This window comes from Hemitrygon akajei, unplaced genomic scaffold (assembly GCF_048418815.1).
Source record: "Hemitrygon akajei unplaced genomic scaffold, sHemAka1.3 Scf000055, whole genome shotgun sequence".
Classification (NCBI taxonomy): Eukaryota; Metazoa; Chordata; class Chondrichthyes; order Myliobatiformes; family Dasyatidae; genus Hemitrygon; species Hemitrygon akajei.
The window spans coordinates 6732301-6748488 of NW_027331941.1; the positions used below are offsets into that span (position 1 = coordinate 6732301).

At 45.8% G+C, this 16188-nt stretch overlaps 1 protein-coding gene across 1 annotated transcript; it reads right to left on the reverse strand.

Annotated features, from left to right (window-relative positions):
- Window positions 1-1863: 1863 nt before the first annotated feature.
- LOC140721432 (erythroblast NAD(P)(+)--arginine ADP-ribosyltransferase-like) lies at window positions 1864-14346 on the reverse strand. The gene is made up of 3 exons (XM_073036254.1): window positions 14208-14346; window positions 5973-6145; window positions 1864-5263 (listed from the first exon to the last, which is right to left on the reverse strand). The coding sequence occupies exons 2-3, from the start codon at window positions 6031-6033 to the stop codon at window positions 4440-4442; spliced, it is 885 nt and encodes a 294-aa protein (XP_072892355.1). The 5' UTR covers window positions 6034-6145; window positions 14208-14346; the 3' UTR covers window positions 1864-4439.
- Between the last annotated feature and the right edge of the window lie 1842 nt (window positions 14347-16188).

The window sequence follows — 16188 nt, forward strand, 5'->3', positions numbered from 1 at the left end:
AATGTCCAAGGATACACATTGTATCGAAAGGACAGATAAGGCAGAGAGTATGGTGATGCTGTGTTAATTAAAAATAATATCGTAAATCACCGAATGTGGTTTATGAGTGTACACCTTCGAGGACAATAAAGATGTCGCCTTGAAAACATATTTAACTATGTGAAAGGAAAAGAAAAGCGATCATATGAGACTTAAGTAAGACTAGTGCAGTTTTGAATGAAGGTGCATTTGACTCGTGCATATCGGAACACTGGGTGACGTGATTCGTGACTCCCTTCTCTGTTCATTCCCTTCCTACGTCCGCTTCTTCGTCATCCAATCAAATTCCTCTTTTAAAGTTTCCATCTACTAACTCCCGGTATCTCCCTTCATCGCCGCTGCCCGACCCATCTGCATCACACTAACTCCCCATCCTCGACAAGGACGCACCTCACAAGGTCCAGATTGATCTCCATACCTACACTTCCTTCTTTCTCCCGGATTCCGTCTTTTCTTTCTCGTCCCTATGACGTGCCTAGGCGCGGAACGTCGAGCCTTTGTTCCATTCCATAGATGCTGAGTTCTTCCAGCATTTTGTGCGTGTCGCTGTGTATTTACGTCATCCACAAGCTCTCTGGTAATTATGATGTTATATCGATTTATCTACTTTCCAGTTATAATCCCACCAACCACCCACGCCTCTATTTCTCCATTTCCCACACAAGTTACCTTGTGACTGCTCCTCGTCTACTCTCACCTTCTCCCCACTCTGGTTACCCGATGACCACTGCTTTTCACCTCACCTCCCCTTTACACTTCATTGGCTGCCCTCTTCCTTTGTTTTATCTTGTGATCCACGGCCCTGTCCCATTAGACTCCCTGCATCTTCAACACTTGACCTCTTCCAACTGTCACCTTCTTCATTCACGTCACCTATGACAGCCACCTTAAATGTCACCGGTTCCTGCCTCTCAGCTGTTCAGTTTGGACAGATCACACCCCCGCCCCTTTGTTTTCTTGCATCGGGTGGTGTGAAGTAGATAGTGCCAGTCGGCTTGCGGGTACTGGGCAAAGACCCTGCTGCTGTGTATTGTGATTTGTTGACTGTTTACGGCAAAGTTGGTGTGCACGAGCGCCCTCTGCTGCCGTGGCCATATGTGCCCCGTTTTGTTTTGAACACAGAAATTTATTGGACAGCGTTCTTGCGAATGAGGGACTGTCTTTGTCCCCAAGTAGACGTCCGTGAAGGGAAATGTTTTTCTTGGATAATCCGGTTGAAAGTGATAACTGTCACCCGTCTCCCGTCACCTGAATAGTCCCCTGAATAACCGGTCTGAGATAAATCGTGGCTGGGTACATGGGTAGATATGAGGCATTCTACTTTTCCTGGTAGGTCCACTGTCCGCAGGGTGAATACTCGTGATAGGCTCACGATAGATTTGGATGCTATTGCTCGCGACTGTCCGTCTACCATCACTTTTTGTTCACTCACCCCGTGGTTCTCCATTAGCTGGTACGAAACCTCGGTCTCTAAACAAACCGGCAATTGATATTAACTTACAAACATGCTTGTGACGGGCAGATAAAAAAAATGACAAACTCAGTAAACGGATGGCAATTAATTGAGACTTTATATTTTTTTATTTTTATATATGTTCAGAGTCTACCCGTATTCGTGACAATGTTAAAGCGGAATAAGCTTTTACAGACCTTGGAATGTACGATTTGAATTTATCAGCATGTTCTAGATTGACAAATCGATAATAGATAACATTAAAAATGGCAAATAAAAATCTGGCAAATAGCAAGCACATTAATCTCCAGGTAGCGGGGTCCTCTTTAAACATGTAGCTACATACCCAAGATAACCCTAAATAAAGGCATGGTCGAGAGATTCAGTTGTTATTCAGACCAGGCATCAGAAAGGGGAAGAAATGTGAGTTAAGTGACTTTCATTGTGAAATTATTGCTGGTGCCTGAAGATATGGTTTGTGTAAGTCAGAACCTGTTGATCCCCTGAGATTTTAGGACTCCCGTGTTTGCAGAAAATTGTGCAAAACACAGACGCACATGAAAGCCCATCCCACGCCCACCCCGCCACACACACACACACACACACACACACACACACACACATACATACACACACACACACACACACACACACACACACACACACACACACACACACACACACACACACACACACACACACACACACACACACACACACACACACACACACACACATCGAAAATCTAATTTACGACGGCTGTCTGTGCTAAAATGCGATAGAAACTGAAATAACATCGGGACTTTGATCTAGTCTCAGGATTCTGCCTCGCCTCTCGCTGTGTATTGGCCAGCCTCCTCAGAGCTCCCAAAATACATTCGCCTGCACTTCTCTCGATTACATTTCATCAGCGCCGTAAAAACAACAGTGGTGTGAGATAATAAAATCTGAGCGCAAAAAGACCTCGGGTTTTGCAGCGGATGGGCTGCCACACAGCAGGAGGCCACAAACATGCACTCGATGGTCTCTTTATTCGATACAAGATGAACGGAATACAATGCCAAATGAGCGCATCGTCTTCCCATCAGTTACACGCTTAAAAAAAAAACAAAAATAAAACTGCAATTGGATATTCTATCTCTGTGATGTATTTGCAGTGGCCGAGTCAACAAGCTTGAAGCCTGTCCAGTTCACTCTCCTTAAAACAGTGTGAGTTCCAATTTTGCTGCAGGACGATATTGCGCGATAAATGAGACACGCCGCAAAGAAGCAGGTGAAATGTAATCGGGAAGATTAGGAGGAGGAGAGTGTGTGTGTGTGTGTGTGTGTGTGTGTGTGTGTGTGTGTGTGTGTGTGTGTGTGTGTGTGTGTGTGTGTGTGTGTGTGTGTGTGTGTGTGTGTGTGTGTGTGTGTGTGTGTGTGTGTGTGTGTGTGTGCACGTGTGTGTGTGTGTGTGTGGAGGTGGTTGTGAGGACTGAGGACAACAAGCAGGACAATAAGCAGCGACAGACAAATTCCTGGGAGTAGATCAGATTGCAGATGTACACGGACGTTAAAAGTTAACACTTAGGTAGCTAGCGTGGTTAAGACAGCAAGTGAGATGTTCTCCTTAGCAGTCGGACCTTAGAAGGCAGGAGATGTGTCAGATATATCGTACACAGCTGAGTTTTATAGAAACATAGGAAACGTACAGAACAATACTGGCCCTTCCGCCCACAAATCTGTGCCGAACCTTAGAACTACCTAGTCTTACACATAGCCCTCTGTTTTTCCATTAGCCATCCTGGAGTCAGCTTGAAAAACCCTATCGTTTGCACCTCCCCTACTGCCGCCGGCAGCCCATTTCACGCACTCACCACTCTCTGCGTAAAAAACAAACAAACCCTGAGATCTCCTCTGTACCTGCTTCCAAGCACCTTTAAACTATGTCCTCACGTTCTAGCCATTTCAACCCAGGGAAGTTGCCTCTGACTATCCACATAACCAATTCCTGTCATCATCTTATAAGGATGTCCTCACCGGTTTACAGAAACACAGAAACATAGAACACCTACAGCACAATACAGGCCCTTGAAGTCAAAAAGCTATGCCGAGCACGTCCTTACCTTAGAAATTGCCAGACTTTCCCGTAGCTCTCTACTTCTCTCACCGCACTCTGTGTAAAAACCTTACCCCTGACATCTCCTCTGTACCTACTCCCCAGCATCTTAAACCTGTGTTCTCTTGTGGCAACCATTTCAGCCTCTGACTGTCCACAAGGTCAATACCTCTCATCATCTTATTCATGTCTATCAGGTCACCTCTCATCCTCCGTCGCTCCAAGGAGAAAAGGCCGAGTTCACTCAAACTGTCTTCCTAAGGCATGCTCCCCAATCCAGGCAACATCCTTGTACATCTCCTCTGCACCCTTTCTATGGTTTCCACGGCCTTCCTGTAGTGAGGCGACCAGAACTGAGCACAGTACTCCAAATAGGGTCAGACCAGCGTCCGATATAGCTGCAACATTACCTCTCGGCTCTTAAAAATCCCACGACTGATGAAGGCCAATGCACTGTATGCCTTCGTAACCACAGAGTCAACCTGAGCAGCAGCTTTCAGCGTCATATGGACTCGGACCCCAAGATCCCTCTGATCCTCCACACTGCCAAGAGTTTTACCATCAATACTATATTCTGCCATCATATTTGGCCTCCCAAAATGAACCACCTCACACTTATCCGGGTTGAACTCCATCTGCCACTTCTCAACCCAGTTTCCCTGAGGCACCTGTTTTGGGAATTCAGACACAATCTGACGATGGTTCTGGGACAGGAAATGTTTGACTACCTTTTGCTCTACGCGGAGGCTGCTCTTTTGCGAATCTGTCAATTAACCCACCCTCCTCCCCCATACGCTATAGTAATCTGCGCTGAAGCACGAACCGGGGATCGAGCATTCCGCCCGCACATTACAGCGAAATGTGAAGCAACAGCGCCAGGATGGACAACCACACCATTGGGAAAATGGCGGTCCCCTCACACCTCAGAACAATCATCTCGCCTTTACTGCCCCTCTCCACCCTTACCCGGATCTCAGCCTTCCCGTCCGTGTGGAGAGAAATATCAACTCCGTCAGCACGCGGTTGGTAACTTGTGATTATGAACGCTTCATATGGCGGAATCAGAACCTCTTCCTCATCGGGGATAGCCGAGTATTTTTGTATCTGTGCACCGTACTGAGAGGAAATATTAAACATTGTTTCTCTGCCGAATTCCTCGTGCTTTTCGCTGCGAGAGGACGAAGCAAAATAGCCAAATTTTATTCTATCTCCCATCTTACCAATGGACCTTATTGTCATTCCTCTGTAGGTCGGCTGGGGTGGTTTACCAAAGTCCTCTCTCAGTCTCTCGAGGGCAATGGATAGAAGGTACTGGAAACTTTTGAAGGGAAATTTCTCAGCGTACACCGAGTCGTTGGCTCCGCACAACCTCAGTGCCGCGTTGAACTGCCTATACAATTCAGTCACAAGCGTATAGGCAATTATGGCCACCACGTGTTCTTCTTTGAGCCCCCGGGGCACTGGGACCTTGCTCAGCCGCGGGTCGTTTTTTCGTTTCTCAACTGCCTCCGTCCATGCGTCGTCAAGCGTTTTGTTAATTTCACACTCCTTTGCGAGATATTCGATGGCCAACCTGTCGGACTCGTCGCTCTGGGTGTAGACGTAAGCGGCAGAGTTCTCCATCATGCTCAGTATGATGACGTCATCGCCACTGTTCGAAGCATTCCCCCGACCTGGAAACGGATAGAAACTTGGAATCAGAGATCTGCGTTATGCAGAAGTGTTCAACGAGACAGGACGTTATTCGTTTGACCGTGTGTGTGTTGGGGCGGCAGGGGGTGGGGGGGGGAGGAGGGAGAGACACAGGTGATATCTCGAGTTGTCACAACTTAAGAGGACCATAAAGAGCGCGACAGCCCACAGTCCTTTCCCGAGCTCTGGTGCATCATGAAGAACAAGGTTTGGGGTTGAAGGCGATTTAATGGGAAACCGCGCAGGAAATTGGATTTTGGGCCCCCCACCTGTACCAACCCCATCTTCTAGCAGTTCAGCGGTAGATACCGATGCCTGGATGATTCAGCTCTGCGTCTGGACACTTCCTGAATGATGTTCGGAAATCTGCTTCCTCTGCTGATCCCAGATATAATCAGTATCGGAACACGATATGTATCCGACCTGGATTTTACCAACATTTAGAAATATGTTCCCAACTGGATTGCAAAAGTTGCGATTTCGCTTCTTAAAAACTGGAATTATTAAAGGGTCTGTTTAACTGTGATTTAGTGGAACGTATTCCGTGCAATACCTGGAAATACCAGCCACACCTCTTTCAGGATCCAGCTTTTGAGTAAGGGTCAGTGGTAAAATAAAGCCACTGTGCATAATTGTTTGCAAATTTCACAAATTCTTACCCGTGGTCTTGAATTTAAAATAGAGACTTACTCAGATGGCACGTGGTAGAAACGAGGATCAGAATCCATGAAAATAGTCGTGTTGTCTCCATTCTCCGAAAAAGGATTAACTCGTTCCCTGCTTAGGACGGAAGCAACGATGGAATTGTCCTATTCCTTCTTGATACACCCGCTGGCAAAGTGATTCTTGCTCTCAGATAAGACCTGCATAACGATATCACAGAAACTACAGCATAATGAGTTCAGTGTGCCGCAGTAGATATTTGAATGCGTTGTCATGTTCCTTTGAAGCCCCTAATCCCATCGTGGTCCCATCCATCCCTCCCTCCTTCTCTCTCTCTCTTATATCTCTCTATCTCTTCTGTGTCTCCGTTACTTCCCTTCTTTCTATCTCTCTCTGTACCTCTGTCTGTCTCTCTGCCTGTATCTGTCTCTCTTTCTCTTTCTCTCCCCCTCTGTTCCCCTCTCTCTCTTCCATCTCTCTTTCTGTGTCTCTATTGCTTTCTCTCACTTTCTCCTGTAACGAGATCTGAAGGATTATTCTACAGTGGACTGTTCCTTGAAAAGAGAGAGAGACAGAGCTAACAGCGTGTGTGCTATTTCAGAGAGAGAGGAACAGGTAGCCTGTGAGTTGCCTTCGAAACTGAAAGGCGGAGCTATATGATGGACAGTTTGTGTTCCGCACTGAGATATATACAAGGTCAGTTGACTTTTTAATCAGACACACACCAGACACACAAGACGAACAGGAGACACACGACTCCAGAGGCAAGGAGGACTCTAGTGAGATTTGTGTACCCACGACAAGGGTGGGGTTTTTGATCACAGTGTGGACAAAGAGGTGACCGGTGGGGAGCGGTCGGTGTGTTTAACCCTGGTCTGGAGTTGCTAACTCCACAACAGAAGACGACATCCCCTTTACTGTGTTTGCTGAAGGTAAAGTACTTACTGAGGCTGAGGTTCTACGCTGTTAATTTCTCTCTCTGAATAGATACAAATACAAGGTTGTTTAACTGGAGTCTTATCTCACAAGAGTATGACATGGCAAAAAACCACGTGAAAGGAACTGACAATATTATAACAGACTGTTCGTCTGGATGTTAAGTTAAAGATTGTAATGCTGTGCCATGTTACCTGATAATTATGCATGTATTGCTTCAAGCTGTATCACCGATAGTTAAGACGAAGTTTTGCTGGTTCATCAAAAAAATTTCTAAAAGGAGAGTGGTGTCATGAGATCGGAAGGATTATTCTAAAGTGGACTGTTCCTTTAAAAGAGAGAGAGAGGAAGCGAACAGCGTGTGTGCTATTTCCGAGAAAGAGAGAGGATTTGTCACGAACAACCGGCCGATACTTATGCAGAAGAGAAATCTGCATATGCTGGAAAGCCAAGCAAAACACACACACACACACACACACACACACACACCCACCACACACACACACACACACACACACACACACACACACACACACACACACACACACACACACACACACACACACACACGCGGTAATTTATTTATTTATTTATACACATACATATACTCGTTTTATATAACATTGCTAAGTCTGAGGATAATTAGCTGGTGGCAGAACCAACCCCGGTGCCGTTGGCTGATGCTAAGAGGGATGTAGTGTTGGAAATTGCTCGCAATTTCAAGTTAACGTCAACACTCGCATGAAGAAGGCTCAGACACAACTGTTAATAGCACAGCCTTATGTAGATGAGGGGAAATTCGAAGAGGGTGTGTTGGAAATGTTTGCTGAAGGTAAAGTACTTACAGAGGCCGAGGTTCTATGCTGAGCTGGGGAAGCCTGGGAAACATATTTACTCACCAATGTGTATGTTTATACTCTGCTAACCCGTTTACCTTATATTGTTTTTTATCACTTTATTCTGTGTGTGTGTGTGTGTGTGTGTGTGTGTGTGTGTGGCCGTTGTCCTATTCCAGAAAAACCGCAGCAGAAGCAGTCACTGACATAATCATTCCCTGAAACATTTTTTGCACCTTTCCAATGGCAGATAAAAAAAAAAATCTGTTCAAAATACGCGCAGCGCCAGCCGGAGTTAGAGGCATGGAGAGTCTGCGGGATGAGAGTCTAACAGATAAAGAGAGGTGAAGTGGGATAGACATAACTACAGCGAGAGAGGAGGTGAGTTTGTGCATATTATATACTCACCCTCCTTGACGTCACACAGCTTCCTCCGCCGGAAGGCATGTCTGCCAGCCAGGCTTCCCCTTAATCACCCTAATACCTGCCATTACTGTACTTCCTGCCTGTGGACATCAAACTTTCCAACTCCCCCCTCCGAGTGCTAGACAGCCTGAGCCAATAAGCTGGTCCTGGAGTAATATCCACTTGGCATAATTTACTTACTATTATTTAATTATTTATGGTTTTATATTGCTATATTTCTGCACTATTATTGGTTGGTGCGACTGTAACGAAACACAATTTCCCTCGGGATCAATAGAATATGTCTGTCTGTCTGTCCGTCTGTCCATGCCATTCGTTTTTCTTTTGGATACAAACTTCCTCAAGAACATCCTGAGCTTCCTATGCCGAGCGGAGTCTGAACTTCCCTTCTCTGTAACCCCACTGGCTTTGCCTTGGTTTGTTTATGCTGGCCTCAGATCCGAGCGTTACCCTGCGGCATTGTTCGAAGGGCTGGGAGGGGCGACAACACGCTGTGTCCCAGTAAATAGATAAATGAAGTTAGAGTGGGCACAGTGCAGTTGCAGTACTCCCCGCCTTTCAGCACATCGACACGGTCTGCCGTGACGGGAAATTTGTCACGAACAACCGGTCGATACTTATGCAGAAGAGAAATCTGCATATGCTGGAAAGCCAAGCAACACACACACACACACACACACACACACACACACACACACACACACACACACACACACACACACACACACACACACACACACACACACACACACACACACACACACACACACACACACACACACACACACACACACACACACACACACACACACCTGGATGAACTCAACAGGCCGGGCAGCATCAATGGGAAATAGTACAGAGTCTTAAGCTGGGGTGAGGGTAAGAAGATGAGACGGGGGGAGGAAGAAACACAAGGTTGCGGGTAAATGGTGAAAAGGGGTGAAACACAGAGATGTGAATTCGACAGGTGGATTAGACAAGGAGCCTGAGAAAAGGATAGAGGGGCGCCCTTTCAAAACAGAGTTGCGAAGAAATTTGTTTAGCCAAAGAGTGGTGTTGCTGTGAAGGCCAGGTCGTTGGGTGTATTTAAGGCACAGATTGATAAGTTCTTGATGGAGACGGCATCAAAGGTTACGTGGAGAAGGCCGGGAACTGGTGTTGAGGAGGAGTAAAGTATCAGCCATGATTGAATGGCGGAGCAGACTCGATGGGCCAGATGGACTAATTCTGCTCCTATGTCTTATGGGCTGATGGTCTTTTGGAAATCTGATAGGAAAGGACAGAAGAGCATGGACAATGGGAAGGAAGAGGAACACCAGACAGGCGGTTAAGGAGATTAGGTGAAGAGGGAAATTGGAATGGGGAATGGTAAGGGAGTGATGGGGCATTTACAGGAAGTTCAAGAAATCGATGTCCATGCCAACAGACTGTTGAAGATTAAGCAGACGGAATATGAGGTGTTGCTCCTCTAGCCTGAGTGTGAGCTTATCGCTACAGTAAAGGAAGCCACGGAGTGACGTGGGGGAATGGGAATGGGAATCAGAATTTAAATAGCTGGCCACTGGGAGATCCAGCTTTCTTTCAGATTATAGTATCTTTGTCTTGTTTGCGTTTAGCGGAGGTCAGGCTGGCCGAGCATTACGCCCTCATTAACCTGAATTTTTTTGTGGTTTATTTTTGTCTAATATTTGGGAGTTGAGTGCGAATTCCTCCCAGCCCTCGGATGTATTTAAAAGGGCAATGCTATCCGTTGAGTAATGCGTCGATGGTAATCTTAGATTGGAGCGTTTCTGGCTTCGGTTTTAGTTTTCCCTGCATTTGGGTTATTCAATGTTTGATTTAGTTTATCTGTCTAATTAAACTCTAAGTTTAACTCTATCATTCCGAGTCTCCATGTTTTCGTGCGCATGTATCCGAACATAAACCTTGACAAATATGGCATCCACCAACAATGACCCCCAACATCCCAGCCATAATTTATTTTCGCGCCTGCTGCTAGGAAGGAGATAATGAACCTTAAATCCGACACCAGCAAGCTTACGGAAAATTGTTATTGCTAAAGCACCAGGCTCACTTTACAAACTTTGTGCAATGTCCAGGAGCTGATAGTAGCACCGAAGGTTAAGGATCCTTTCGGGAACAGTGATCACGATATGATCGAGTTCACTTTGACCTTTGAGAAGAAGAAACTACAAAACATTGTGTCGATATTTCAGTGGATTAAAGGAAATTACAATGACATGAGAGCGGAACTGGCCAAAGTTGACTGGAAAGGGACACTAGCAGGTAGGACAGCAGAATGGCAAAGGCTGGAGTTGCTGCAAATAAAAAACAATGAGGAAGTGCAAGACAGATATAATCCAAATCAGAAGAAATTTTTGAATGGATGAAAGACACTACAGTGGCTGGCGGTGAAGTCAGAGCCAAAGAGCAAAAGAGAGGGCTAAACCTGGTGGGAAGATAGAGGATTGGGAACCTTTGAACAACTTGCAGCAGAAAACTAAGAAGGTCATTCGGAAGGAAAAGATGAGCGTCAGGGAAGTGAAGTATTTTGACTGACAATTGTAACTGAAAAGGTGTTCAGGAAGCTAAATGCTGGATAAATCTCCTGGACTTGATGGAATGCAGACTTAGATTCTGAAGAGAGTAGCAGGAGAGATTGCGAAAGCAATAACAATGATCTTTCAAGAATCGACATCTTCAACGTTGTATCGAATGGCTGGAAATTTGCAAATGTTACTCCGCTATTTTGTTGGAATCGATTGCTGGGGGTGGGATTAAGGCGTACCTGGGGGCATACGTCATGGTAGGCCAAAGCCAGCATAGTTTACTGAAAGGAAAATCCAGCCTGACAACCATACTGAATATTTTGAGGAAATTACAAGCAGGGTAGAGAAAGGAGATGTAGTAGATGTGATATACTTGGATTTTCAGAGCGCCTTTGACAAGGTACCGAACGTGACGTTGCTTAGCAAGATAAAAGCCCACAGAATTACAGGGGAGTTACTAGCATGGCTGGAGCATTGGCTGATCTGCTGAAAAGAGACTGTGGGAATAAAGGGATTCTATTCTGGCTGGCTGCCAGTTACCAGTGGAACTCCACAGGGGTCGGTGTGGGGACCGCTGCTTTTCACGATGTATGTCAATTATTTGGACTATGGGATTAATGGATTTGCTAAATTTGCCGATGAATCAACGATAGGTAGGCGAGCGGGCAGTGTTGAGGAAACAGAGAGTCTGCAGTGAGACTTAGATGGTTAGGGGTTTAGGCAAACAAGTGGCAAGTGAAATACAAAGTTGAAAACTATTACTACTACTATTACTATTACTATTAGATGCAGATTATTACTTAGCTGCACAGAGAATTCAAAACGTAGAGATACAAAGGGTCTTAGGAGTTCTTCTGCATGATACCCTAAAGGTTAACCTCCAGACAGAGTCGGTGGTGCTGATGGCGAATGCAATGTTGGCGTTCGTTTACGAGGTACACAATATAAGATCGTCGATGTGATGTTGTGGCTCTATAAGGCACTCATGAGACCACACTTGGAGTATTGTGTGCAGTTTTGGGCTCCTTATTTCAGAAAGGATATACTGGCATTGGAGAGGGTTCAGAGAAAATTCACGAAAATTATTCCAGGAATGAAAGGGTTACCGTATGGGGAACGTCTGATAGCTCTTGGGCTGTTTTCCCTGGAGTTCGAGAGAATGAGGGGGGATCTCATAGAAAAATTTCGAATGTGAAAAGGCCTGAACAGATTAGATATGGCAAAGTTTTTTTTTTTCCCATGGTAGGGTAGTCTAGAACACGAGGGCACGACTTAATGATTGAAGAATATCCATTTAGAGCAGAGATGCTGAGACGTTACCAGTCAGAGGGTGTTAAATCTATGGAATTTGTTGCCACTAGAGGCTGTAAAGGACACGTCATTGGGAATTTTTAAAAGGCAGAGATAGATATAGGTTCTTGATTAACCAGGGAAACAAAAGGTATGGGGAGAAAGTAGGGGACTGGGAATGACTGGAAGGATTGGATCGGCTCATAATTGAATGGTGCAGCAGACTAGATGGGCCGAATGGCCTAATTCTGCTCCTATATCTTATGGTGTCATCTTACGTCCTTACACTCCAATACTGAACTGATACCACGCCGATGGACTCACTGCCCAGGACTCCATAACTCATGTTATCAAAATTTATTACCTATGTATTTTAATTATTGTTACTTTATTATTTTTCAATTTTTGTGTTTATATCATTTGGTGTCTCTTTCAGATTCTTTGTTTGCCCGTCTGTTAGCAGTTTTTCATAGATTGTTTTTTTTCTCTCTCTCTCTATTTACTGTGAATACACGCAACAAATCGAAACTCGGGTTAGTATGTGGCGTCATCACTGAGCTTTGGTTTACTTAAATTTACATTGAAATTTGAACTTATCAACTGTTCCTCGCAATCCTGTTTGCATTATTACCCGGCTGTCGGCCCGATCTCCTTGGTCCCGAAATACCGCGAGGAGAACTGAACTGCACAAGACTGCAGACATCTCGTATCTCTTCATCACTATAACAATGACTTGCCTTATGTTTCTTCTGTTTGTCTTCCTTGCTCGCTCGCTCCTTTCACTCTTACCCCGTTCCTTCTGCCTCCCTTCCCTGCTTATCTCTGCTCCTTCACTTGCTTATCTCGGCGCACCCGTCTTCTATCAATGTTCCCCTTTACTACAAGCCCCTCTCATTCCCACTCTTCTTTGCCCTGACTGCACAGCACACCCCCGCCTCCCCCGCTATCATTTCGGACTTCCTTTCTCAACCTACCCAGGCAGTTACACCACGAAGCCCTAAACACCTGCTAGCCGTGTAAGTCTTAGTCTGTCTATCTCCCCGTCCGATCCCGTGAGCCGCCGGGCACGGTGGCGCAGCCGACAGCTGCGACCTCTCATTCTCAAACACACTGGCCATAGAACAGATCTTCATTCATTCCCGAGGTTGTGAGCGAACGGAGCCGGAATGTCTGTAGCTCTGTTTAATCTGAACCCTTTGTGTTATGAGTAAGGCAGCAAGCTTATGAGAGGCATAGTTAGACTGGATTGACAGTACCTGTTTCCCAGGTCACGAACAGCAAACACCAGAGGGCATATGTACAAAGTTAAGGGAGGGAAGTTTAGGGGAGACATCAGGGGTAAGTGTTTAACACAGAGGGTGGTGTGTGCCTGGAATGACTTGCCTGGGATGGTGGTGGAAGCTAAAACATTAGGGGTATTTAAGAGCCTCTTGCACAGGACATGGATGAATGAAAAATAGAGAGATACGTGGGAATATGGGTTCAATACTTTTTTAAAGGAATATATGTGTCCGCACAACATCGAGGGCCGAAGAGCCTGTACTGTGCTGTCGTATTCTAATGTCCAGTGTCTAGTTCTTTTCTGACTGTCTCCTGTTGTTTCAATCCTCCGCTGTGGTCGAATGATTTCTGCCTCACAGTTCGCAGATCCATTCACCCCTTCCCCCGGGACTTTGAACCCTGTCCGCACATGTCTAATTACGCCCAAACATTTCCTATTAATTTTACTCGAGTTCTCTCCCCTGTGGAACCGTGTGAAACAATTCACAGTCCGATGAAGTTGGGGAACCGTTCCGCTTTGACGGGCCTCTCCGTGACAGCTTATACCCGGGCAGTACGCCACGGGAACAGGCCCTTCGTCCCAGAATGTTCAGAAGACCGAAAGACATTAGTCATCAAACATCCAACTCAATCAACATCTGCTGCTTTCATAATGTCTACATCCTCCCACTGGCTCACACTTCTGTGCCTGTCAAACGGCTCTTGTAATTCCCGAATGCCTCAGTCTCTACGACCACCCCAGGCAGCGCAGTCCAGGCATCTGTATAAATAACTTGCCGCTCACATCTCTTTATACTCTCTCACCTTAATTGCGTGAACTCGGTGATGGGACATGTCAACCCTCGGGGGGGGGGGGGGGAGGTTAGAAAAAGATACTGCCTTCTTACTTATCTGTCTCCCTTCATTCATCAACTGAATGAGTTTGGCAAACACGCTGTACTCACTCAGTCCACTCTTCCAATTTATAACATCGAAGGAGGGAACCTGCCGTTGGCCAGACGACGTCTCCTTTCCTTTTCCAGCCTCTGGTCTGGGAGTTCTTTCTTGCGATGGGTGATCTCCGGAGTTCTCCGGGCTTTGCATTCGAACTTCCTGATTTTAAAACACTCCTTATGAGTTCAAATGACGCAATTCAGTATTGCTGGTACGAAGTCACCTGACCAGCCTGAAACACTCTCCGATTGGATGCGGTGGGACGTTAACCCATTCCACCCCTTTGCTGAATTGATTAGCTCCGTTGAACCTCGCCCAAACCAGTAAACCCGGTCAACAAGCCACTGAGCCGAGATAATGAGATCACTTCAGCAAACCCGCCATTGTCCTCAGGTCTCTGGAATGGAGAACTAATTAATACTTTGCTTCTGCTGAGACAGTTTCTGTTACGGTTTCTGATTTTGCTTTCCACGAACGCTCGCTAAGATCTTCTGCACATCTGACACTGCACCCAATACACTGTTTACCGAGATTGATCCCGGGTTTATCAGACCAATAGCAGAAACTCCCTGAGCACGCGCTGAATTGCTCTGCTTGAGTAATCCAAGAGCAAGAGCCGATTTATCCAACAGTTCGCAAAATGGATCTCGCCAGGTAGCTTCACAAAACGGCAGACCCCATTCCTTCAGGCGTACATCAACCGGCCTGACTGCTTTCACTGTTCTTGCTCGATTGCAGTCCGATATTTTCTTCCATATTTTCCTTTCAATGGCCATCATCTCCCGCCTTTAAACCGACAGGAGTTTCTGTGGATCACGCTGCTATCTGAATGACTGTCTTCTGAATCAGGCGACAATAGAAGGGGTACAATGACCTCGTTTCTCAGAGGATAATATCTGTTTTGAGCGCTGTCCCGAGGTAGCAGCGTCCATCATCCAGGGGTTCCGCCGCTAAAGTCACACCTTGTTCTCGCGACTGCCATCGGCCACGAGATAAAGGCGCCCTGAGACCCAGATTTCTGTATTCGTGAGCCGTTCTTGGGCTGGGATGCACAGGTTCTTGAAATAGAGTAAGCACAGGTTCTTGAAATAGAGTGGATAGCTTCACTCACCTCTGCTCCGAACTGATTCGTCCACTTACATAATCACTTATAGAAACTCTTTAAAACTGACCTTCTGAGTATTACTTTTATTTGCACATTGTGTCTTCAATGTTTATCTATAGTTTTTTTGTCGATGAATTCTAATGTACTTTTTCTTTTCTCTTGCAAAAGAACAATTCTTAAGATAGCAAATGGAAAAACCTTCGGACATATTTTAACTTTGGGACATTCTGTTTTGAGACAGGCGGTGGCAGTTCTCGCAATGGAACCGGCACCAATTTTCACCGGGCTCCTAACTGAACGTAATCTAAACTCATAATTCATACAGTCGAGGTGCGTAAGAAATAACAAGGCGCCCTGAATCGGCTGCAGCGGGGTGTTCCCGCTCACAGGGTAGCATATGGAAAGCTACCCACACAGCCATCACTCTCTGCTTGCCGTTACCAAGGTACCCTGCGATTAAATCACCGCATCTCCCTGACTCTGTCGGCCCCTTACACTCGAGGCCGCAGCGTGTTGTTCTGCTCTGGCTGCTTTGTTAACTTTCATGTTGAATAACTTGCTCTGTTTTTACTTTCGGTTCCTCGTTTCCAAGATGCCTGAGTGTTATGTGTCGAAACAATTTTCATGACACTTCACTTCCTGGTTCTGTTTTCAGAGCAGGCTTGGTCTCTCTCCCACGAAACTGGACTTCTATTCATATCTGATCTGCTTCAAACCAGATCCCAACCCTTCCGCTTGTACTTCGAATCGCGCTTCTCACTAAACACACCAAACACACTCAATTATTATAATGGTTTTATTGAGATTCTGCTCAGTTTTGACCCATAAACGGGAACATTTCACGACGAATGTCTCTGTCAACAGTTAGACGGGTTAATGCCCTACGA

Bases quoted from the DNA above. Each gene is read 5' to 3' on its own strand.
- LOC140721432 (XM_073036254.1), bottom strand. From the start codon at position 6,033: ATGGAGACAACACGACTATTTTCATGGATTCTGATCCTCGTTTCTACC. The intron at 5,264-5,972 runs GTAAGTCTCTAT...ATCCGTTTCCAG, and splicing joins TTCTACCACGTGCCATCTGA to GTCGGGGGAATGCTTCGAAC.